This window comes from Hyperoodon ampullatus, assembly GCF_949752795.1.
Source record: "Hyperoodon ampullatus genome assembly, chromosome: 19".
Lineage (NCBI taxonomy): Eukaryota > Metazoa > Chordata > Mammalia > Artiodactyla > Ziphiidae > Hyperoodon > Hyperoodon ampullatus.
The window spans coordinates 18624101-18649498 of NC_136932.1; the positions used below are offsets into that span (position 1 = coordinate 18624101).

At 55.4% G+C, this 25398-nt stretch overlaps 1 protein-coding gene across 1 annotated transcript; it reads left to right on the forward strand.

The window, feature by feature from the left end:
- Positions 1-2902: 2902 nt before the first annotated feature.
- On the forward strand, positions 2903-24695 carry FBF1 (Fas binding factor 1; the record flags this gene model as incomplete). The annotated part of the gene is made up of 30 exons (XM_079725134.1): positions 2903-2968; positions 4533-4612; positions 5551-5578; positions 6360-6401; positions 8423-8516; positions 9159-9219; positions 10105-10155; positions 12032-12149; positions 12699-12776; positions 13334-13453; positions 13797-13935; positions 14059-14192; positions 15015-15114; positions 15384-15818; positions 17125-17223; positions 17563-17651; positions 17821-17879; positions 18700-18855; positions 18999-19099; positions 19226-19432; positions 20115-20222; positions 20304-20443; positions 20527-20645; positions 21977-22099; positions 22284-22469; positions 22917-23093; positions 23159-23299; positions 23413-23530; positions 23909-24018; positions 24612-24695. Exons 2-30 carry the CDS (start codon positions 4610-4612, stop codon positions 24693-24695), a joined length of 3420 nt encoding a protein of 1139 aa, XP_079581260.1. The 5' UTR covers positions 2903-2968; positions 4533-4609.
- Between the last annotated feature and the right edge of the window lie 703 nt (positions 24696-25398).

Consider the following 25398-nt stretch of genomic DNA (forward strand, 5'->3'; position numbering starts at 1 on the left):
GTGCCACATAACTAAACGTAAGTTGAAATTATGAAGAATTTTAAGATACAGGTGTAGGTAACACTAAACAAAAAAAGGAAGGAGTGAGAACTGCCGAAGCAGATAAGACTGAACGGGCCGCGATGCTGTCGTTGCAGAGCATCTGAGTGCTCCGTCCATGCAGGAATACAGGTCTCTTGGCTGCTCGTAAGGAAGCAGCAGACCCAGCCTGCTGTCCCTTAGAAGCCAGACTTTGCCACAGATAAGTTTGGTTCTGTTGGGTTCTTTTATGAGCCGTTTTCACAAAGAGTACAGATAAATTTCAACCTAATCTCCAAGATGATGATAAATCTCAGTAGAATTAATGAGATTTTTCTGTTAGATGATACTGATATAAGCCTTTGAAGTTTCATAGAGGTTTTTGCTATTTGTAATGGATGAAGGTTGATAACTTCCTCACGTATTTGGAGTTCTACTTCATGCTCTACTCAGTAGATACCGAGGTGTACTTAAGTGTTTGGACATTAGTGACCTCAAAGCACAGTTGGCCCCAAAGCCTTTGGGGGCCTTCATGTTCTTGTCTTCAGAACATAGTACTGCTAAGTAGCAGCTTATCTTCAGAACATTCACTTAATTGCAACATTAACCACGTTCAGGTACTTTCTGAGAACTCACTGCTTGTAATTTCAGATACCATATACCTAGAGGTGTTTAACAGTTCCTAAAGTTACCAATGTTAGATCTTAGTTCTTGGATTCTCGTCAGTGCAAGGCGTGGTTGGGGAAATATATTCAGATTCTTCATCCTCGAGTCCTCTGGGGAACAAAAATTCCTTAGACGATTGACTGTTGGTCAAAGTTACTCCTACCCCTTTCTGAGTTTTTTCCATCCATCCTAGTAGAAAGGGAGAGGATTAGATGCAGATGGCCTGTAACACCCACTAATCTTTTTATACATGTGGAAGGGATTATAGCTTTTCTTCAAGCAGTAGCTCTGCTGCACCTGGAGAGAGGACCAGTGCCAGGAGAATGATGATTCTGCTTGAGACAAAGAGTTTTTTTGAGTCTCCTCAGATAAAGGTTTTGATCATGTTCATGGAATAACAAAGAGATCATCTCAGCTAATTGAATATTTACTGATCCATTCCTGGAGGATTAGACCAAGTCATTGTAAATGACGAAAATGTATTTTCATTTTAAAATATTGGTGGAGTTTTGCTTATAGTTGTTCAAACTAAAATTTTCAGTACCTATTTCTGTGGTCCATGATAGTAAACTTAGAAACATAAGGAAATTTTAGAGTTACTGAATGTTAGCTGTTGCAGACCTGCAAATTCCTAGATTCGAAGGGATTTTTGTTTGATTTTGATTTTGCCTTAAATTTAAATGAACCACTGATTATCTCTGGAAGATCACGGAAAATTGGGAGGGATTTTAAGAATTCCAAACCAGGGACTTCCCTGGTGGCACAGTGGTTAAGAATTCGCCTGCCAGTGCAGGGGACATGGGTTCGAGCCCTGGTCCTGGAAGACACCACATTCCGCAGAGCAACTAAGCCCGTGCGCCACAACTACTGAGCCTGCGCTCTAGAGCCCGTGAGCCACAACTACTGAAGCCTGCACGCCTAGAGCCCATGCTCCGCAACGAGAAGCCACCACAATGAGAAGCCCATGCACCGCAACGAAGAGTAGCCCCCGCTTGCTGCAACTAGAGAACGACGGCGCGCAGCAACGAAGACCCAACACAGCCAAAAATAGCTAAAAATAATAATTCTTTTTAATGTATAAAAAATTCTGAACCAAAATAAATTGTTTTGCCACATTACTGTCAACGTTTCACAGATTAGGTAACAAATATGTGATCTTACGCATAATATTCCAGTTGATGATTGCTACTTTGTAAAGACCATTTTATTTCCAATTGCTGTGGATTCAAGGAAATGGCTTGTATCTTTTGGAATGTGTAATTACTTTGCTACCTTTTTCCCCTTTAACTGTTGTGGTTTGAGTTTGGTTCCTACCTGACGAGATGCATTTAGCATGTATTGTTACCCATCCCTGGCAGGACGTGTCAGTGAGGATGGGAGTACCAAGGAGGCGCGGGGGGTCCAAAGCGTGAGAATCATGGTTGGACAGTGGTGACCCACCAGCTTTGCTGGGCCTCCGAATAAGCCAAACCACTAATCTCTCCTTCTTTTGTAAAACTGAAAAACCCTTAATAAAATATGTAATCAACACAAAAAGTGTCTTTATTAGGTGATGGTGTTGGGTTTCATTCTGGCTTCCCAGCTTTGATTTTCACAATTGAACAGGAAGGTCACAGCTATTTTCCTAAGCTTTGGGGTGTGGAATAAATGCATATTTATAGTTTCACCACGTCCGTCTTCCACTCTTGACACATTTCTCACGCCCTCCACCTCTCCGCAAGTCAGCCCTCAGAAGAGAGCTGGAAAAAATTGATTTCCGCGCGCAAGGGAGATCCTAGTTCCCCGACCAGGGATCGAACCCATGCCTCCTGCAGTGGAAGCGCAGAGTCCTAACCACTGGACCCCCAGGGAAGTCCCTGGAAGTGTTCGGTCGTGGAGCCCAGGCCCCCGGCAGTTCCCCAGGGAAACCGGGAGGAAGAAGCTCACCGGCCTTGGATCCCGGTAGCGATCTCTTCACAGAGGAGTGTTCAGGCAGCTCCTAGCAACGTGCCAAGCCGCAAACAAGAGGCCGGGCGCCAACTAACGGCCGCCGCGAGCCACCCTGGGAAATGTAGTTCATCTCGGTGCCCCAGGTTCCCTTGGCTCGGGCAGGTGAGCGGGCCTAGGACTACAACCCCAGAATGCTTCGCGCCATGCCTTGCTTCCGGAGGCCGGGCGACTGAGAGATTGGCGTTCTAGAGGCTCCGAAGCGGGAGGCCTGATTGAGCTGGGCTCGAGTGGAGCCTGGAGCAGCGGCTATGTCTGGGACACGTTCAAGCGGCTGCACCTCCAAGGGGAATGGCGCGTAACGGGGGGGATTTCAGGGGCTGGAAGGATCGTAGGTTGCGCTCGGGATCGAGACGGGCTGGGCGCGCGGAGCGGGTGGCGCATGGAGGGGCGCGGAGTCTCGGGACCGAGGGGGTGATTCCGGGAGGGCCCTAACTAAGGGGCGGCCTCGGGATCTTAAAACGCCTGGCACGAAGTTGGCTGAGCAGATGCAATGACGCGATGGTCTTTGTGGCCCTGAGGCCTTTGCAATACTCCCTTAGAAATTCCCACGGTCTGGGAGACTGGGAGAGGATCGCTAGGAGATGGCAGACGCCCCTGGATGTGATACGAGACAAAACGTGTTGAGACTTGTAGGCCGTGAACATTGCATTACAGAGAAAGAGAAACACAACCATTCAGAGTGGCCCCTATACAGTAACCTCACATAAACTTTGCATTCTAATAACAGGACAGGCCGACACACCAGAGAACTAGAGAGGCCCACCTCCCACTCCTTTCTTCCAAGCTGTGCCAAAGGTCAGTTTTGGCAACGTTGAGGAGGAGGTGGGAGAGAATGATAATTCTGGGGAAAACAGTTCTCTATTAATGGAGGGAGTCGGATTTACACTTAGTGTGAAGGGAAATTTTTCCACCACAGTGAAAATACTATCAAGGAGTAACCAGCATTCGCAGCCGCTCTTTGCCCTGAACGCTGCCAGGAAAGTAGTCATGGGTGTTACCTGGGAAGGTGTATTGGCCTTAGTGCTAGGCACCCACCTCCTTTCTGAGATGGGTACCTGCCATTTTCCACATTCTCTTTCAGAGTAAGGGATGAGGACCAGTGCACTTTTTTCGAATAATCTCCAGGCCTCGAAAAGTTACCCAGGGGACTTCCCTGGTGGTCCAGAGGCTAAGGCTCCGCACTTCCGATGCAGGAGGCCTGGGTTCGATCCCTGGTCAGGGAACTAGATCCCACATACCGCAACTAAGAGTTCCCGCATGCTGCAACTAAGACCCGGTGCAACCAGGTAAATAAATACATATTGAAAAGGAAAAGAAAAGAAAGAAAAGTTACCCAGAACACTTCGCTTCTCATCTGAATTGCTCACCCTAAAAAAAAAAAGGAATTTTTAAAATTTTTGGCTGCGTTGGGTCTTCGTTGCTGCATGTGGGCTTTCTCTAGTTGCGGCGAGCGGGTCCTACTCTTCGTTGCGGTGCGCAGGCTTCTCATTGCGGTGGCTTTTCTTGTTGTGGAGCACGGGCTCTAGGTGCACGGGCTTCGGTAGTTGTGGTGCGTGGGCTCAGTAGTGTGGCTCGGAGGCTCTAGAGTGCAGGCTCGGTAGTTGTGGCTCACAAGCTTAGTTGCCCCACGGCATGTGGGATCTTCCCAGACCAGGGCTCGAACCCGTGTCCCCTGCATTGGCAGGTGGATTCTTAACTACTGCGCCACCAGGGAAGCCCTACAAGGAATTTTTAATTGATGGAAATGTTTTGACCTCTTGAATGGGTAAAGTGAGAGAAGGCTTGATCCACCTTGGACTCAACCACCGTTAAAGCCAAATCATTTTTAAGCAACCACTTCAATTTTCTTCATTAGGGAGGATGAGCCTGATGGGCAGAATTCAAATGAGCTGGACAGCGCTTTGAAGGAGCTGCAGGCGGCCCCCAGAGCCTTGAGATGGTAGGCAGAATGCAGAGTAGGTGTGTGGAAATGGGAGCCGCCCTCACCCCGACTCCCCCCTCCAAGATCTTGACTGCATGAAGTACTTTGGGGGCTGGGTGGCCCCAAAGAAGAGTGATGGTTAGGAGCATTGATATCAAACTTATTTTATTTTTTCCTTTTCCTTCTCTTCTGCGGTACGCGGGCCTCTCACTGTTGCGGCCTCTCCCACCGCGGAGCACAGGCTCCGGACGCGCAGGCTCAGTGGCCATGGCTCATGGGCCCAGCTGCTCCGCGGCATGTGGGATCTTCCCGGACTGGGGCACAAACCCGTGTCCCCTACATCGGCAGGCGGACTCTCAACCACTGCGCCACCAGGGAAGCCCGATATCAAACTTATTAATGGGACTTCCCTGGCGGTCCAGTGGTTAAGACTCCATGCTTCCAATGCAGGGGGCGCGGGTTTGATCCCTGGTCCAGGGAACTAAGATCCTGCGTATCATGTGGCACGGCCGGAAAAAAAAAAACAAAACTTCTTATTAAACAGTAAGCAAGCATCTCTTTTGAGCCTCTGAATGTTCATCTGAAAGCATCCTTACATGTCTGTCACTGATCCTGAAGAGTCAGGGACATGGAATAGAGGAAAACTTTACATCCTGGCTGGCTGGGAGGGTTTGCGTGTGGTGTCTGGAAATCTGAGGGAAAAGGAGAGACTTCTGCCCAACGGATGGCACCCACAGTGGTGTCCCCTGCTAGATAGTGGGAGCCCTTTTCATGCTCTGAATGAGTCTGTTCTCAGAAACTCAGAAAACCATAAAGGGCCTCTGTCTATAAATGCCATTGGTGCTCCTTTTCCTCTGGTGACTTGGCAAGAGGCAAAATAGTTCATTCTGCATTGTTGGTTTTAGTACACGTTCACTGTCTCATCTTGTTAATGTGATTTGTTTTTCCCATTTTAGGCACCAAAAACCAAGAAGGGATTGAAAGGTGAGTGGAGGTGGAACACCACCCTTAGGCCAAAAATAATTCCCCCACTTTGGGTCCACACATAACACAGACATGTCTGTCTGAATGTTCTCAGTGTGAGTCTTGCTGATTTCCCCATAATCCCATAGGCAGCTTTGGTTTTCCTAGGGAATTCCTTATGCTGCCTCATTGGCCCTTGGAGTAATTCAGAAATAAACAACAGATGGGATTTGGGGAAAAAAATCCTTCTTGTTGAAGTATTTGTATCTAGAAGCATACCGTTGGGGTTAAGGGTGGTAAAGGCACTTAAGCTTGATCTGAGAACTAATTCAGTACTCAAACCAGCTTGGCAGGGGCGGGCGCTCAGCTGGAAGGGGACAAGGAGACTGTTGGTATGAAAGAAGCTTGTATATATGCCTAGAAATCCTGAACACTTTTCCCAAAGAAGCATCTGGGCTTTGTTCAGAGTCTGGAAGAACCTACAATTCATAATAGCCTAGAGAATAGGCTATTATAGGCATAATAGCCTAGGGCTTGTTGGCCAGTGTGTCAGGTAGAATGTAGGTTCTACTGAAAAATCTTCACCATCATCCTTTGAGCAAGTTATTTTCAATTTCCACCCTGGGGTCTTTCAACAAAGCATTGTGACTTGTTGCCAGGAGTTAGAAAACATCTCATGGCCAGTGAAGAGAGAGCCAAGCCTAAGTCCCAACCTCTGAGGTCCCGGATGAGGTCTCAAGACGTGAGGCCCTAAGGACCATTCTTTCCTCCTGAAGTCACAGTGGCCCCTTTTCTGTTCCAGGTTCCATCGATGATGTCCTTGGTGACCTCCTGGGAGATGAGAGTAAGTGCCCCTTTGTCGGAATCCCCTGATTTAGGCTTGCTCTTTTTTTTTTAATTGAGATAAAATCCACATAAAGTTCACTTTTTTTTTAAATTTATTTATTTTTGGCTGCGTTGGGTCTTCGTTGCTGTGCGTGGGCTTTCTCTAGTTGAGGCAAGCGGGGACTACTCTTCGTTGCAGTGCACATGCTTCTCATTGCGGTGGCTTGTCTTTGCTAACGGAGCACGGACTCTAGGTGTACGGGCTTCAGTAGTTGTGGTACATGGGCTCAGTAGTTGTGGCTCATGGGCTCTAGAGCGCAGGCTCAGTCGTTGTGGTGCACAGGCTTTGTTGCTCCGTGGCATGTGGGATCTTCCCGGACCCGGGCTCAAACCCTCGTCCCCTGCATTGGCAGGCGGATTCTTAACCACTGCGCCACCAGCGAAGTCCAAAGTTCACTCTTTTAAAGTATACAATTCAGTGACATTTAGTATATTCACAGAGTTGTGCAACCATCACCACAGTCGAATTCCAGAACTTTTTCATCACCCCACGAAGAAACTCCATACCATTAGTGTCACTCCTCATTCTCCCCTCCCCCACCCCTAGGCAACCACTTATTTAACTTTCTTTCTCTATGGATTTGCCTAGTCTGGACATTTTACATAAAATGGAATCATACAGTATGAGGCTTTTGCATTTGGCTTCTTTCACTTTCCATCATGTTTTCGAGGTCTGTCCACATTGTAGCATTCCTTTCTTCATTCCTTTCCACGGCTGGACAATAATATTCCATTGTATGATATACCTTGTTCTGTTTGGTCATTCATCAGTTGATAGACATTTGGGTGGCTTCCACATTTTGGCTAGGCTATTATGAATAATGCTGTTATGAACCTCCATGTACAAGTTTTTGTGTGAGCATATGTGTTCAGTTCTTTTGGGTGTAACTTTAGGAGTTGAATTACTGGGGTATATGGTAACTCTATGATTAACTTTTTGAGGACCTGCCAAACTATTTTCCACAGCAACTGTATCATTTTACATTCCCACCAGCAGTGTAAGAGGATTCCAGTTTCTCCACATCCTTGCCAATACTTGTTATTTTCATTTTGATTATAGCCACCTTAGTGGGTGAAAAGTTGCATCTCGTGATTTCCATGGGCATTTCCCTAATGACTGATGCTGAACATGTTTTCATGTGTTTCCTGGCCATTTATATCTTTGGAGAAAGGTCTGTTCAGATCTTTGCCCAGTTTTCTTTTTTTTTAATTTTTATAAATTTATTTTATTTATTTTTGGCTGCGTTGGGTCTTCGTTGCTGCGCGCAGGCTTTTCTCTGGTTGCGGTGAGCGGGGGCTACTCTTCATTGCAGTGCGCGGGCTTCTCATTGTGGTGGCTTCTCTTTCTTGTGGAGCATGGGCTCTAGGCGTGCAGGCTTCAGTAGTTGTGGCACGCGGGCTTAGTTGCTCCACAGCATGTGGGATCTTCCTGGACCAGGGCTCGAACCCGTGTCCCCTGCATTGGCAGGCGGATTCTTAACCACTGCGCTACCAGGGAAGCCCTGCCACAGTTTTTAAATTGGGTTATTTATCTTTTTATTGTTGAGTTGTGCGAGTTCCTCCTATATTCTGGACATTAGTCCCTTACCCTCTGTGTCCGTGTCTGCTGCACTGAGAAGCAGGGCTTCGGGGTCATGCAAAGCTCACCAGGGACAACAAGGCCGAGGTTCCCCCCACCTGGCCCACAAGAACCCACAAAGCACAAGCCCATGGACGATGGCAGTGCCTTGTTGTTCCTGCATTTCCATGGCCTCTTCATTTGGCACCAGTTGGGTTGACTTCCTGCTTGGAAATATACCGTTCCCGCCCCCATTCAGGTTTTTAAGGGACCTGCCTACAGGGCCAGTTTCCTTCCTCCAAAAAGGCCCCTCTTTCAGTAGGAAGGTGTGGGAGACAGCTTGGTGGGGAACTTGCCATCCCTTTCCCCTTGACTCCAGTTCTCTGTGACCGAATCACATCTTTTGTTTTCTTTTTTTCCAGCGACACCGCCTGAGAAGCCTGTTAAACTAGCTTCACATGCCAGAGACGCCACAGGTGCAGCTCGGGCGCTCCCTCCCTCAAGGGCTAGAACAAAGTGAGCACACGGGGCTGGCCTGGGCATCCAAGCCCTGTTTCAGGCCCAATGCTCCTGCCCCTCCCCCACCCACCTGCCACTTTCCACTCACTGTGGGCCCTGCTTATAGTGTCACCACCTCCTGGTCCTCCTGTCAGCTCCTGGTCAGTGAAAGAGCCTGGAGGAGTGCGAAGAGAACTGAACTGGAGGTGGGAGGTTCTGGCTTCTAGTCCTACATCGGTTATTTACTGTGTGACCTTGGGCAATTCCTGAACCTCTCTGAGCCTCAATTTTCTTACCCTCAGAATAAGAGGATAGGCCTAGATAGGTGCCTCCTGGATTGTGTTTGTCCTCCTGAGCTTCTCCTGAGAGTTGCGAGATAGGGAGACACTTTGTGAGCTCTCTGCCCTCCACCTTCATTTTAGCCCAAGCAGTTCTGTTTTTCTCTCTTACCTGTTGTTTTTAAAGGGGCTCTACTGCTTTAAAAAAGTTTACAAAATCACTGCATTAGGTGACCTGTGAAATTCCTTTCAGCAACTCTGTTCTTCCAGAGAAGAGTCTATCCAGGTTCACTTGGACTCTTTAAGGCACTTCTCCTTCCTTAGAATCATCCAGTGCCCTGGGGACCATTCGTGGGTGGGTGCTGACTCTGCCCCTTTGCAGGTCCCTCTTGGAAGATGATGCCTTCAGCACCAGGGCAGGCCTGGCAGGAGCTGATGCTGAGGTGAGCCTGGCCCATTCCCTGCTCCTCACCGACCCTACTTATCCCCAGAGACAGTGAAATGAGTGTCGTGCCTAGGGGCTGCCCACAGAGGTTTAGAAGTCCCTGCCAAGCCACTTTGTTCTTAAAAGGGCTCTGGGGCTTCCCTGGTGGCTCAGTGGTTAAGAATCTACCTGCCAATGCAGGGGACACGAGTTCTAGCCCTGGTCCAGGAAGATCCCACATGCCCCGGAGCACCTAAGCCCGCGAGCCACAACTACTGAGCCTGTGCTCTACAGCCTGCGAGCCACAACTACTGAGCCCGTGGGCCACAGCTACTGAAGCCCGCGTGCCTAGAGCCCGTGCTCTGCAACAAGAGAAGCCACCGCAAGGAGAAGACCGCGTACTGCAACGAAGAGTAGCCCCCGCTCGCCGCAACTAGAGAAAGCCTGCGCACAGCAGTGAAGACCCAACACAGCCATAAATGAATGAATGAATGAATGGCTGCTGAGTGGACCCAAAGCAGCATCCTTTTCCTTTCTACCAGTGAGATGAGCTAGAAAGTAGAGCTCCGAGCAACTGCTTTAGGCTCGATGTTGCCACTTCTAACTGTGCTTCCCATAATAAACTCCACGCTGTCCAATCACGTGGATGGAAAGTAGCCTAATTTGAGTCCTATGATGGCTGTGCATTTACTGCTGGGAGGACCAGAAAGTGGCAGCGCTTTCTGGGTGTCCACAACTGGGCAGGCTTGACTTCATACAATACCTGAGCCCCAAGTGAGAGCAGGACCCTCCAATTTATGCCTCCTGACCCAGCTCTGCTCCTGCCCTAACAGAAGCAAGGCAACAAGGGCCCTGAGCTTTGTTGGGCCTTGACTAACACGCCTCGTTACCTCCCATCTTGTAGGCTTCAGACATCTCCGAGGCAGACCCGCAGGCTCTGCTCCAGGCCATGAAGGTAAGGAAACAGCTTGCACAATTCAGGGAGCCAGGGACACGGGCTGGGATACTATTTTGTGCCAAGCCTTCATTCTCCCTCTCATTTCTTCTTTCACAATTTGTGTTCCTGAGCCCTACCTCCTGCAAGAATGGCATTCATCCATGAGCTCTTGCCCTCCCTGCCCCTCTGGGTATAAATCAGTTACGGAAATTCACCCACCCAGAGACACAGTCACGTCACAGGCCTCTGGTGAAATGGGGCTGTCTCCCCCCTGAGGAAAGGGGAGACTGTTTCCCCTAAATCTTGTTCTTTATTTTTTTGGCCACGCTGCCCTCACCAGGGATTGAACCCGGGCCATGGCAGTGAAAGCCCAGAATCCTAACCACTGGGTCACCAGGGAATTCCCCCCTAAATCTTGTTCTTAATCTTTCTCCAGATTTCTTTTCACATCCCCTGCCAAGTCCCCTTTAGTACAGCTGTCCTCTCATGAGATCAAGCCCCAAGCTGATCTTTGCAATGGAATTTTAAGACATAAATTCTGAACATAAGCACCATCTCATGGGGCTCGGGTGGCCTGGCTGGGGTCTAAAACGTTGAGTGGTCCTGTTTTCTCCCTCCCCTTCTGTCCAGCAGCATCCTCCCGCCTGACCTCCACTTCACGTCCCTTCTGGTTAACCCATGCTGCCACAGGCCAGGGCTGAGCGCTTGCTTTCAGCCCTGTGGGGCCCTGAAGGGTTGGGGTCTGTTTCCTTCTTGGCTCCAGAATCAGCTTCTTTAACCTCAGTTTGAAATTGCTCCTCCCCAAGACCAGGCAGCTGGGCCCCCTGGGCGTGACCCTCGAGTCCTCTGACTAGTCCATAGTGGTGGCTCTGAGTCTCTCATTCCAGAAGCACGAGCTGAACCCTCCACCCACTCTGCTTACCTTTGGTTCCGTTATCTTTGCCAACTTACCTTTTTTCTGAATAGTTTTCTCATTCTTTTGTTTCCTCACATTTCTGCCAGCCACCCTTGGAGCACCAACCGCACTTAATCAAAATCGTCATGCTCCCAGTCTGTACCAAGGGCTTGTGGCGACCACGGAGTCCCTGACCGTCTTCCTCTCCCAGCTTGCTTATGGTGGTTTTTAATGCCCTTACCGTAGACCATTCATTGACCCAGAATAGCATTCTTATCATACCTCTGCCTCTGTTGTCAGTTTGCTTCCCCTGACCCAGGCAGGCTAAGGAATCCAGATCAAAAAAAAATTTTTTTTAAAGCTTTGTATTTTGCAGGCTTCTTCATGCCTTTTTTTTTTTTTTTTTTTTTTTCCGGCTGAGCTGCTCGGCTTGTGTTATCTTGGTTCTCTGACCAGGGAGCGATTGAACCCGGGCCCCCTGCAGTGGAAGCGTGGAGTCCTAACCACTGGACCACCAGGGAATTCCTGAGATCAAATTTTTCTTGACTTTGGACAGAGGGTTATCTTCTTGCCTCAGGTCCCTTCTCACTGCCCAGTGGTAGTCTCTTGGGGAGTCTTAAACCCCAGGATCCTGCTGTTTCGTTTCTACTGCAAATAGCTTTGACATTTGCTAAGCCTTTGTGAGAAGCTGCTGAAAGCAGGTTTTAGGCACCCTCTCATTCTAGCATCAAGGCAGGAGCTGCCGGTGGGGCTGATAGGAGTACCAACCTGAGACCTTTCAGCTTATCTGAGATCGACTATGTTGAGTCTTTGGGCTTTGGCCCTGCCTCTATCCTTGTTCTTTGACTCTGTTGGGGTCAGTCCCCCACCCCAAGTCCCCATTTGTTCCATATGGAAGTTGGAGGCAACATCCTCACCAGGCTGCTCAGAGCCTGAGGGTGTTTAGCACCCACTGGCTGAGCACCTGTGGGTACTCCTCCCTCCTTCCTGCTTTTCCAGGATCTGGATGAAATGGATGCTGATCTCTTGGGTCTGAAGAAGTCTAATCTAGCCTCAAGCAAAAGGTCTGCAAAGGATTCTGGGAAAGAAGAGCAGCCTAGTCCTCTTAAACCTGCTGGTGTGTTAACAGCCAGTGAGAAACGTGAGTGAGAGATAGGTCCTCGAATCAAGGGACATTTTGGGGATGTGGGAGATGCTTAGAGGGTAGCTCTCAGCACTGTGGGTTTTCTCTGCCTGGGATGGAGAGGCCAGGAGCTCATTGTGTGCATGTTAGAGTATTTATAGTGGGGGAGGGAGACAGGTTGAGCTTTCCTCCTTCCTACGGCTCTTCCAGTCCCTCTAAGTCCAACATGGCCACTCCTGGAGAAGCCATTTGAGTTAAACTGGAGAATTTTATGGTAGCCTGTGCATCTCCTAAACCTATGTCCCTGTTGGAGCAACTTGTGAATAGGGGGCCAGAGGTAGCTTTCAGACCACATTTCCTGGCCAGAAGCCTGTCTGAGAACCGGAGAGGTGTAGACCCATCCCATGTCTGTGTCCACGGCCACAAGCCCTCAGCCTCCAGGTAGAAGTGCACGCCAGCCCAGTGGTCCCAGTCTTGGTCTGGCAGAATATAGGCCAGGAGAGATCCAGACCTGTGACCTTGCCTTCTCTTTGCTCCCTGCAGGAGATGCCATTCCCCCCAAGAAGCTATCTCCCTCTCCCACCAGCCTTGGGCATCAGTACAGGAAGTTCTCCTTCGAAGGTACCACAGGCCCTGCAGTCACACCTGGGGTGTGGGGTCACAAAACTGGGGTGCTTCAGTTTTGAGAGTGCAGTAGGCTGGGCGATGCTTACTTGCTTGCTCGAGGCCAGGCCACTGTGTATGTCAGATGAGCAGAGAGCTCGTGCCGCTGGGTTTGTTCCTCTTGAATTCAGGGAGGGGCTCATTATGTTCTACTGGCTGGCATGTCTGGGGCACTTATTTGCAAGGACTTTGAAGCCAGGTGTCAAACTGAAGACTTTCTAAAGTGTGGGGAAAAGTTCCTTTTCCTTCATGAATGCGTGGATGTTTTACTTCTCTTCTCCTGCCTCAGTGCAGGCCCTGGAGCCCGGGCCACTCTCCCTGCTTCCTCTCCCCTGGCCCAGCCCGGTCTGTGTCCGAGCCCCGCTAACCCAGGCCCCCAGATGCCGAGCGGCTTGTATAGGCATCAGAGCGGCTAGAAATCTCCAGTAGAGCGGTAACTCCCCTAGCACAGCACAGTGCTTGTTTTCCTGAACGAAGTGTGCAGTCTTCCCTTTGCTTCCCCTTCTGGCCGTGAGACTTGGAAGACCCGTTGGCAGGACTTCTCTCTGACGATGAGGAAGGAATCGCCAAGAAGCTGCCGGGGACGGAGAGTAAAACAGCTTCCGTAAAGAGCCCAGCCCCGGCCAGAGATCAAGGTGGGGTGGGCGTGTTACCCATCCCGGGGCAGGTGCAGTTGGCTAACTGAACTTTCCGGTGCAGAGCCAGACACCCCACCAGGCAGGGACCACAGGTCTCAGATCCTGGACCAGGAGGTTATCAGTCTCTGGGAACTGGCAGGGGGGGGGATGCATGAGCCTGGGGGTGGGGCTGTGGGAGTGGGGCTGGGGAAGCTGGGTGCTGTGGGCAGCCCAGACACTGCCATGCCCACTCTTCCACCCAAAGGCCAGGGTTGCAGGGAAACGCCCCCCTCGACCCATTCAAACATCACCGTTGCAGGCCAGAGGCTGTGGGCATTGTGCCTTGTGTTCTGTCCCTTAGCGCCCTCTATCGCTCTAACTCCTGAGAGCACTCCGGTCCGCAAGAAAAAGGAGTTGCTCTTTGACGATGGGGACGACATCATGGCCACCCTGGGGTTTGGAGACAGCCCCAAACCAGAGAGGAGGCACACGGGAGACCAGTAAGGGTCCCTGTGAGCGGAGAGTCCCTCCCTGGCCAGGGAAAAGCGAGAGGGAGGGTACAGGGTGGGCCCCCCAGGAGCCCCTCGTGTTCACACATACCTGCCCTATGTCCCATCCTGCAGGGAAGGGCCCCTCCCTGCCCGCTTCAAGCTGGATGAGCTGCTGGGTCGGGGCACTGCCGCCAAACTCCTGGCCCGTCCGGGCACCAGGGAGCACAGGGAATTCAAGCTGGACAAGAAGTATCAGCGGCCACAGGGTGAGGAAGCTTGTGGGGCAGGGGCGGTGGGGAGTAGACCCCCAGAACAGGATTTTACCACGAGCCATAATAAGAAATAAGCTTTACATCATGACACACATTTAATTATTCACGTTTATAACTGAGACCAAAAATGTCAGGAAATAATAATCACCACATTGAATACTTATTTATGTGCTCTTTGACCAATAAATACATTGGTTGCGACTCATTAAATGAGTAGTTCCACCTGCTAATGGGCAGCAGCTCACAGTTTGAAAAACACTGCCCTGGACCAGTGTTCCTCCGTTCAGAGCATCGGCCCACGGGCCATCTGTTGAGTATCACCCTCGTGACACACACAGCTCACCAGGCCTCACCTGCAGGGGGTCTGGGTCAGGGGCCTGCTGGTACACTTTTAACAGCTCCTGGGTGATGTTTTGTAGGCTGGAGCCTGAGGTGTTGGCAGATGCCCAGCCCCTCACCCTGCTTTCTCCACAGCAGCTTCCCTACCACTCGTCTTACCCATCAAGCTGCCAGTTCAGCTTTTCTTTTTTTTTGCTGTACGCGGGCCTCTCACTGTTGTGGCCTCTCCCGTTGCGGAGCACAGGCTCCGGACGCACAGGCTCAGCAGCCATGGCTCACGGGCCCAGCTGCTCCGCGGCACGTGGGATGTTCCCGGACTGGGGCACGAACCCGTGTCCCCTGCATCGGCAGGCGGACTCTCAACCACTGTGCCACCAGGGAAGCCCGGTTCAGCTTTTCTTAAACAAAGAATTCTGCAGCTACAGAAGAAGAGTTTGAGTCCCCCCTGCTCTAGATCACAGGTTCCTTCATTCACAGACAAAGAAGACACCGGTGGGGACGAGGACTTCACCTTTGGGGCCTATCAGCCCACCGTGGGCTCCTCCGAGGGCCGGCAGTCCCGCCGGCAGTCCGTCAGGTAAGTGGGGCCTGCAAGGAGCTTGGCCTTGGAGGCAGGTTGCCGGCTGGGAAAATGGGCGGAATCCAAGATGTCTTTCACGGGTGTTCGTGGTGTTCTACGGACATCACTCAGCTTGCCGCGGCTCTGGCTGTGCAGGGCCCTGGGCATCACGACTTCTTAGCATGGGCCCCATAGTCACCCCCAGCAGTGGAGGGAAAGGCCCGTCAGGGGGCTCTTGGGACAGGCTGCTTGCCCTGCCTGAGACCCCCCACTTCTCTGTCTTGAAGTAGGTTCTTTGAAGGCGGCACAGACCCCAAGGGAGAACCAGGCTCCAGACAGAGCACCCCAGCAGCATCCAGCCCTACCCAGCCCAGGAGGGGAGCCGCTGACTGGCTGGGCCTCAAGGACGAAGGCTTGGACCTGCTCCCTTCCTCCCCGACCAGGGAGGCTCGGAGGGGACCCCCTCCCGCCAGCCAGCATTCTGCTCCCAGCCACCACTCTGCCCCGGCTGGGCTGCCCTCCTTGGGGGCAAAGCCACCAACCGAGGGTACCGGTTCTCCTGCCAAAGGCAGCCAGCCTTCCCAGCCAGGAGCATCTGAGAAGAAGGAGGAGGACTGGCTGAGCCATGCCCTGTCTCGGAAGAAGTCCCAAGGTCTGGCCAGAGAGGAGCACGACGCAGCCTGTAAGGGCCAGCACTCGGTAGGGGCGCTGCCTTCCGACAGGTAGGGGCTTAGGCTGCTGTCCCTTTTCTTTTCTTTTTTTTAATATTTATTTATTTGGCTGTGTTGGGTATTAGCTGTAGCACGCGGATCTTTGTTGCCGTGCGGGATCTTCGTTGAAGCACGCGGATCTTTTTTAGTTGCAGCACGTGAACTCTTAGTTGCGGCAAGTCGGATCTAGTTCTCTGACCAGGAATCAAACCCAGTCCCCCTGCATTGGGAGTGCGGAGCCTTAGTCACTGTGCCACCAACGAAGTCCCAGGGCTGCTGTCTCTAGTGGAAGGAGGACCTTGCTGCCTCGGTGCCTCAGTCGGGAGTGCCGACAGTGTGCCTCAGAGCAAAGCACCGCCTCTTAGCCGTGCTTCTCCACTTCTTTAGGTGCTGGGGAGGGTGTCTAGCTCCCTGCCTTTGCTCAGATGAAAACACGAGGGCGCTGGGGGGCTGCTGACGCTCACTCCCTGACTGCTGTGGGGACAGGTGCTGATCTGATCGGGCAGGAGACCGAGGGCACCCTTATGGCAAACACACAGCCATCCTGGTGCCTCTGAGCAGGGGCTCTGTCCACAGTGCCCTCGGGCTGGCGGGACACCCGGTGTCCAACTGCCCTGCCGACCAAGCTAAAGCAGGCAATGCGTGTGCGGGATGGGACCCACTCGTGCTCTTGGGGAGTGTTCAAGAAGACCGTGGCTGTGAGGCGGCTCCTAGGCGAGGCCGCAGAATGTGGGGGGGACAGTGGGCAGCCCTGAGGGGGCTGGCGAGGCCGGGACTGTCCAAAGGAAGCAGCAGGATGCTCTGCAGCTGGAGCGAAGGGGAGACGAGGGGGGCGCTTGTGTGACAGGCCAGGGGTGTCACCCAGCCCTGGGGTTGTGGTGAATGAGGAGGGCGGTTTGGACCTGGACCTGAAACCGAGGTGACCCCGAGAGCTGAGAAGCAAGGGGGAGCGACAGGAGAAGCGAGGAGCCCAAAGGGTGCTGGAGCCGGCGGGAGGGTGGGCAGGCCCTCCGCCGAAGCTGAGCGAGCTATGTGGACTGGCGCACGGCCGTGCTGCCCGTAACAGGCCCATGGTCACTCCTGGGACATCTTCAGGTGGTCCCAGTGAGCACTGAGGCCAGGACGGGGTACGGAAGGCCAGGCGCTCAGACTTCGCAGGAGAATTACCAAGACGGGAGGGTAGGAACAGGAGGAAGGCTGAGGGGAGGCGGGAAGAGGGGCGGCCACACAGCTTCACTCGTGGGCTTTGTCCCAGCCCGTCTTGGTCCAGTCTAACCCGGACCTTCTGCCTCCTTCACTTTAACATTTACTTCCTCAGCCAGCCTTCTGCCGGCACCCAAGGGCTCGAGCCAGCAGCCGCCGGGGGGACCCCAGGCACGGCGGCACAGAGGCCGCCTGCCCAGCCTGCCGCCTCAGGGTACATTCATGGCGGGGCTGCGGGTAGGGGAGGTGCGGCGGGGCGGCCCGGGCCCCCTTCCCTAGAGCGGCGGACGGCTGTGCTGGGCTCCACGTGGTCAGCGTGGCGTGTGGTATCCCAGACCACGTAGCAGGCCCACGGAGTAAGGGGCCCGAAGCTGGGTCCCCGTCCCCTTTTCCCAACTGGGACCTCACTCTTAGTAAACTGCCAGCCTCCAGGCCTTTGCAGTCGATGACTTGAACCTGACATTTCCCTTTCCTGCTGGGCCAACCCTCCCCTTCTCCCGGCGTCCTACACAGAAGGCTCTTCAGCTTGCCACCCCCATTCCTGTGTCCTCAGGTCCCCCGTGACTTGGAACCCTGCTGCCTTGGCCCTCCATGCAGGTGACCCAAAGAGGGGAACAGCCCCTGGAGATTGCTCCGGCACTGGTTTGTGTTCTGCTTTGTTCGAGGGGTGTAACTCTGGGTAGAGGAGAGACACTGAGGGCTCCCTTGGGGGGCCCTGGCAGACGAGTGAAGCTGGGCTCTCCCGAGCACACACCCAGCCCGCGGGGCCTCCCTGCACCCCCTGCTCATTTCTCTGCTGTTGATTTTTCAGAGCCTGCAGTTGGTTTCCCAAGCTCCCAGGAACCCCCAGGGCTCTCTGTGCCTGTCCAGGTAGGGAGGGTGAACCAACAGGTGTAGGTTTCGGGCCCATGGAACAATTCTCATGTGCTCAGAGGCAACACCTGCCAAACCTGCCAAACTGCTGGGAGGCATGCATCGTGCTCTCAGCTAGCTCCCCCGGCGCTCCCCACCAGCACTTTCCGTGCCACTCCCAGGCAGGTTTGGGTGCGTATTTGCCAGCACCAGTAGGGAAGTGAGGTGGCACCCAGGTGGGGGCAGCTGGGAATGCTCTCATCAGAAAGCAGGGCTGCAGGTGTCCTGATGCTCTGTCTAGAAAGCCTTCTCCATCCTTGCCATCCTCCCACTGCACTGCCTCTGTTTCCCAGGTGCAGCGGCGCCTGTGACCCCCGGGCCTGAGGAGGCCTAGCCCCACGGGGGCACCTCCCGGGTAACCTGGAAGTGCCTTTGAGATGGTGGGTGGTGGGCAGCCTGCAGGAACCAGAACAGCTGTCTACATTGGGACTTCAGGCCTGACAGAAAGGGCCAGGGTCATAACTTTTTGTTGTAGCTAAGGCTCTGCTGGGACTCGGCTGTTTATCCAGGGATCTGGAACCCTTGCTGGGAGGATGTTGTTCTGAGGGCGGAAGGGAGACTCATCTTCCCCAGCGAGACCTGCGAGGGGAGGGACAGTGACCATTTGACTCTCCCGGGCCTCATCCTTGGCCTCTCGGTGTCACGACCTTGTCCCCGTCTACAGCCACAGATCAGACACAGGGCCTGGGAGGTCCAATGAGTGAGGGCCAGAGGTAGGTGAGCTCAGCTGAGTCCCTGTCCCCTACCTAACAGGGAACATCCCTCCCTTCTCCTCCAGTCCCTGCTCCCAGAGTCCCTGGCCTGGAGCCTGCTGCCCGGCTCCGAATACCAGCAGCAGCTCCTGGCGGCACAGGCTCAGCTTCAGAGGGGCACTGCCGAGCTCCAGGCCGACCTCCTGCAGAGTCAGGCCCGGCTGGCGGAGCTCGAGGCCCAGGTGCGGGGCAGAGGGGCAGCCGGCTCCGGGGGTAGGGCTGAAGTGGGAGCGGGCCACGTGAGGGCCGGACGGCTTCCCCAGGCGGTCTGAGGGACCCTGCCCCCACCCAACACACACACCCCGTCCCTCCCGCCATCTCCCAGGTGCGGAAACTCGAGCTGGAGCGGACACAGCACCAGCAGCTGCTGGCAAGTTTGCAGCAGAGGCACCAGGCAGACCTGGAACTCATCGACAGCGCCCACAGGTACCCCCGCTCCTCCAGCCCGGACTTCCGGTGGCTCACGGCTGGCCCCAGCTCCCGTGCTCTGAGAGGCCCTTCGGGTGGCCGCCAGCACCTCCTGAGCCCCGCGATTGGGTGTGCTGTTGGCAGGAGCCGTGTCAAGGTGCTAGAAACATCGTACCAGCAACGGGAAGAGCGGCTGTGGAGAGAGAACGAGGAGCTGTGTGCCCAGTACCTGTCGCGCTGCCAGGAGGCTGAGCAGGCCCGCGCCGAGCTCACAGCCCAGCACCAGCGGCGCTTGGCAGCCACCGCGCAGGAGAAGGACCAGGAGGTGGAGCGGCTCCGGGAGCTGCAGCGGTGAGGGGGAGGCCCGGGGGCAGGGGGGCTGCCTTCAAGGGTGGCCAGGGGAAGCCAGGTGCTGTGAGACCCCAAGCCATGGGCTCAGCAGCCTCTGAACCGAGGCTCGACCCCTTCCCTTCTGGGAAAGGACCTAGGCCGAGCTCACTGCCCCATCGCCCCACAGGTGGGGACCCACCACTCCTACAGAGCGGGGAGGGCATACCGGCAGGGCCCAAGGTCAGTAGCTGTTCGGGCAGGGCCTGGCAGCAGCAAGCAACCTGAGGGCTAACTCAGCACTGGTGAACCCACGCACCGGCCCCACTTCTCGAGTCTAGTAACTAGATTGGCCCTGGAAAAGGTCGTGCCTGGCGTGTTGATCTGGTTACCTTATAGATGAGAGCAAAACTAAGAAAAAGCACGCGAGGGAGTTGGCCGCCGGGGGCCGAGCCGGCCTTTTCACACGGCTCAGGTTGGCCAGACACGAAAGGGTTGTCGGCACACCTGTTGAGTGTCCTTTGCTGAATAACAAGGAATCTGCCCCCAGAGAGTGGATGTGGCACTGAGGCAGCAAGACAGATAAGGCAGAGGAGCCAGGGAAAGCGAGGCAGTGCCCGGAGATGGGGAGGAGAGGCCCACGGAGCAGGGAGCACCCAGAGGCAGGCCCCTCCCACGCAGAGATGCCCTCCCCGCTGTCCCCCAGGGCCTCCATCCTGGAGATGCGCAAGGACCACGAGGAGCAGCTGCAGCGGCTGAAGCTGCTGAAGGACCGGGAGATCGACGCCGTCACCAGCGCCACCTCCCATACGCGGTAGGTGCACCACCCAGGCCCTGCCCACCTGGCGTGGCAGTGCTGGGCTCCACAGGCCGCCGTGACCTGAGCCCCCCGCAGGTCCCTGAATGGCATCATCGAGCAGATGGAGAAGTTCTCCAGCAGCCTGCACGAGCTGTCCTCCCGCGTGGAGGCCTCACACCTCAGCACTGCCCAGGAGCGGGAGCTGGGGATCCGGCAGCGAGACGAGCAGCTCCGAGGTACCGCAGGCCACACGTCCCTCTCTCCTGTCCCCCGTGGTGGGAAGGTGGGCGGGCAGTGAGTGCCCTGTGGCCGCCCCCAGCGCTGCAGGAGAGGCTGAGCTGGCAGCAGCGGGACATGGAGGAGGAGCGGAGCCGGCTCCAGGAGGTCATCGGGAAGATGGAGGCGCGCCTGAGCGAGCAGAGCCGGCTGCTGGAGCAGGTGGGGCGCGTCCTCCTGCCGCAGGGCCTGTCTCCCCCGCGCACCCAGGGGATGGCAGCTGTACTCGGACCTCGCCTCCTGGGCCTCGGGACTCTCCTCTGGAATGTCTCTCCTGCCCTTTCCTGCCTCTGCAGGGGCTCCCACCTCCCCACCTCCAGAAGCGCCCCGGGCCTACCCCATCCAGCTCCTACCTGCTCATCAGGGATGCCTGGGACTTTCGGAGAAGTGCTCTTGCCTTCTGAGCTGTAACAGATAATGTATTTAAACTCCCTACGTGTCTTCCAGGTATAAGAGCGAGCTTCATTCTTTAGAAAATCATGGCTTTTCGTGCTCACTTCAGCAGCACATATACTAAAACTGACACAACACAGAGAAGATTAGCATGGCCCTGCACAAGGATGATGCAAATTCGTGAGGTGTTCCATATTTTAATAAGTGTGCTTAAACGGTTGGCTGTACTTATGGGGACTTCCCTGGCGGTCCAGGGGTTAGGACTCCGTGCTTTCATTGCAGGGGGCCCAGGTTCGATCCCTGGTCAGAAAACTAAGATCCCACAAGCTGGGCAGCACGGCAAAAAAAAAATTAAAATTAAAAAATAAAACAATTGGCTGTACTTATGAAAAAACTCAAATTGACCCCTACCTTATGCCAAACAAAAAAGCAATCCCTGATGGAACTGATCCAATAAATATTTGATGAATTCAGAAATAATACCTTTTCCTTTTCTGTACAAGGTTATAAGGTGATACATCTCATTGAAAAATTAAAATAACAGGCAACAATAAAGAAAATAAAAATTACCCACTAGCCAGAGATAGCCATTGATGACATCACATATATCCTGTAGACATATCAGTACGTAGACATAGATTTTTTACATCGTGAACCATATTTATTCAGCCCTTCATTCGGTGCTGTATTCAGCGCCTGCCTCGGGCCAGGCTTGTGTGTGCCCCAAGTCCCCTGGCATACGGTGTCATGCCCACCCTGGTGCTCTTTCCCTGTTGGATGACAAGAGACAGGCGGGCAGTGCTGTAGTTGGCGATTCAGGGAGCAGGGATATTGCTGTTCTTTGGCCCTTTGGAGCCACAAGGTGCCTCTCTCAGCAGCGGTTCCCGAGCCATCAGCCTCAGCACAGTTAATCCCAGCTGCTGGGCCCCGGCAGGCCTCAGGCTCCTTCCCGTTTTCACCGCTCAGGAAAGGATGTGTTTGTGGGAGAAGCCAGAAGAGGGCGGCTTGCACGGCTCCCCAGGGCACGTTCCGACCTGACTGGGGGCAGGCGGAGCATCCAGGGGCGCTAGCCCTCAGCCCTGACCCTGCCCCGCCCGCAGGAACGCTGGCGGGTGAACGCCGAGCAGTCCAAGGCCGAGTCTGCGCAGCGCGCTCTGGAGGAGCAGAGGAAGGTCATGGCCCAGCAGATGGCCGTGGAGCGGGAGGAGATGGAGAGGGCCAGGGTGAGCCCGGCCACAGCGCGTTCAGCTCCGTCCCTGCCGCTGCGCCCAGGGATGCTCACCTGTGCCCTCACGCCCTCGCCCCAGAGCGCCTGCGCCCGGGGATGCTCACCTGTGCCCTCACGCCCTCGCCCCAGAGCGCCTGCGCCCGGGGATGCTCACCTGTGCCCTCACGCCCTCGCCCCAGAGCGCCCTGCTGGAGGAGCAGAAGTCCGTCATGCACAAGTGTGGGGAGGAGCGGCGCCGCCTGGCGGCCGAGTGGGCCGAGTTCTGCGCACAGCAGAAGCTGGGGAAGGAGCGGGCCGAGCGTGCGGTGGAGCAGGCGCTGCAGGTGGACACCCAGCGGGAGGGCACCCTCGTCAGCCTGGCCAAGGTAAGACCCAGAGCCTCCCCGGACAGCGGGAAGCCCAGGCAGCCCTGCCCCTCTCCCCACCCCGGGGCCTCACGGCTCCTCCGTCAGGACGCGTCAGTTTAGCAAAGAGCGCAGCGGTAACAGGAGTATAGGAATTAAAACAACAGTCATCGTAATAACTACTTCCTTTTATCGTATCATCGCAGGTATTTTCTACACATTTGCTCATTTACTCCTCATCACGTTCCCTTGACTTAGATATTCTAGAAATCGGATTCCGAGAAGCTGAGCACAGGGGCGAGGGGCTGCAGCGGGGCTTGGCCCCAGGTCTCCCACCACCTCCTCCCAGGGTCAGGGCGGAGCCGAGCCACAGCCATGAGGCAGGGCGGCCAGCGGGTCCTCGGAACCCTGAGCAGAGCCCAGTTCAGCGCCGCGGAGGAGACTGCAGAGAGGCTTTGCTGTCTCCAGGAACAGGCAGAGCTGAAGGTCAGGGCAAGCGAGCTCCGGGCCAAAGAGGACCAGCTGGCGGCCGAGAGGGAGGCTCTGGAACAGGAGCGCCGGGAGCTGCGGCTGGAGAAGGAGAGGGTCAGCGCCGCCGCCCAACGCGTCCGGCTGCGCGCTGAGGAGGTGGAGAGCATGAGCCAGGTGCCCAGCGGCGCAGCCCCTGGGCATGGGCAGTGCACCCACCTCAGCCAGCCCAGCTGACCCAGGCGGCCTCCTCGCAGAAGTATGAGGAGGGGGAGCGGGCCCTGCGCGAGGCCCGGCAGGTGCAGGCGGAGCAGCAGGCCCGGCTGCAGCTGGTGCAGCGGCAGCAGGAGCGGCTGCGGCAGCAGGAGCAGCACGTGCACCAGGCAAGGCTCTTCCTGCCTCCCGCGCCCCCCACCTCCCAGGGCATCCCTACCCCCACCCCTGCCCCCAGCCCTCTGCCCTCACAGCTGTGTCCTCTCTGGGGGAACGGGGACAGGAGCATCTGAGTCTGGCCGAGCAACGGCTGCAGCTGGATCGTATCCGACAGGACCTGCCCTCCGGGCCCGTGGGGCTGCTCTCCAGGGCCCAGGGCCCAGCAGCCTCTGGCCTGAGTGGTAAGCGGCTCCAGGAGGGTGGGACATTGGCTCGGCTGGCCCACTGGGCAGGGCCAGCAACATCCTGCCCACGCCTCCTGTGTGCTCAGGTTAGGGGGCAGCTGGGTTTTAGTCATCTTGGGTTTTTTGTTTGTTTGTTTATTTATTTCTGGCTGCGTTGGGTCTTCGTTGCTGGGCGCGGGCTTTCTCTAGTTGCGGCAAGCGGGGGCTACTCTTCGTCGTGGTGCGTGGGCTTCTCATTGCGGTGGCTTCTCTTGTTGCGGAGCACGGGCTCTAGGCACGCAGGCTTCGGTAGTTGTGGCGCACGGGCTCAGTAGTTGTGGCTCAGGGGCTCTAGAGCGCTGCAGTCCCTGACTTCGTCCTCCTCGGCCTTTACAGCCATCGTGGCTCCTGTCCCCCCGGCTCCTCAGTGCAGCCAGCTGCCAGCCAGCCTGGGCCCCTCGCACCTCTACGCCAAGCTGGTGCTGCTGAAACACACAGCTGAGCAGGTGAGCTTCCCAGAGCAGATGCTGCCCCGGCCCAGGCCCACCCACTCCCCGTGGACTTAGGGCTCCTCGTATTCACACTGGGGACAAGCAGCTCAGGCAGAGGCAGGAGGGAGCACAGCCTGGCCCCGGGGAGGGCTGAACCCACCCCCTGCAGGAGAGCAGCAGCGCAGACTGCTTAGAGGACACGTCTCAGAGATGCTCGCCGTGTCACTGATGGAGCATTTCTACATGCCAGGCTCTGTGCTGAGCCTGATAAGCTTGTACCCTCCCACAGCCCTACAAGGCAGGTAATGTTATTTTCTCCAGTTTACAGACAGGCTTAGAGGGATGAAGTCACGTGCGAACAAGTGGCCCCACCGGGAGTGAGAGCTGGTGTCTCACTCCAGGGCATGTGCTTGTTCCCTGCCCCACCCCCACTGACTCCCAGAGCCAGGCTGAGCCAGGATGTGAGCGAGAGGGTCCCCGAGGAAGGGCTGCTTGGCTGGCACCGAGGGTCCAGCTCACTCTCAGTCCAGCAACCCAGTGTCCCTGTGCACAGAAGCGGGGGCAGGAGGGCACCAGAGGGTGGCTGCTCACTCAGCTCTGCCTTTCAGGACCGTGACTTCCTGGAGAACGAACAGTTCTTCCTGGAGACCCTGAAGAAAGCCTCCTACAACATGACGTCGCATTCAGCCTGAAGGCCCCACTGCCTCCTCAGCAGAGGCCTGACTCTAGAACCGTCCCACTGCCCACTGGCCGCCAGCACCAAGCAGGGGCGCCGGGGAGAGCCCTGCAACGCCCAGGGCCTGATTACAGCTCTTCCTGTGGGCAGGGTGCCAGCGCGTTCTTTCCGACGCTCCGGCCCGTGCGGAGGCAGGCTGGCGCCCCTGTGCCTCTCAGGCTCCCCAGGAGGCAGCAGCCCCTGGGGAGACGCGAGCCTGAGGACATCTCAGCCCCACGACACCGTCAGCGATGGCGTCGGTGCTCCTGCCCCGCAGACGTCCGGCTCAGGGCCCAACGTCTGACTGGGCTCTTTGGGCCCCTCGGCCCCTCAGCCCATCGATGGTCTGGGGATCTTTTCACCTGGGCCTCTTCTGAGGCGGGGGGGTCTTCTCGACTCCCTTGCCACAAGGAGTCTGCTGCCCTCCCTGCCTGAGAGGCCAGCAGAGGGAGCGCCGGGTCTCCTCCCTGATGGGGACGTAGAGTCAGGCCGCAAATTTTCAAGAGGCTTCTAGCCTCCTGGCTGAGGGGGTGGGAGGTGCTGCAGGGGCAGGGAGGGCGCCGTGCCCCGCGGCTTTTACCTCACAGACTGACCTGCCCTTGGGACTCAGCCAGCCCTTCCTGCTCCCAGGCTGGCGCACAAAGCCCCCTCCTCGTTCCCAGCTGCTGGGGCAGCGGACT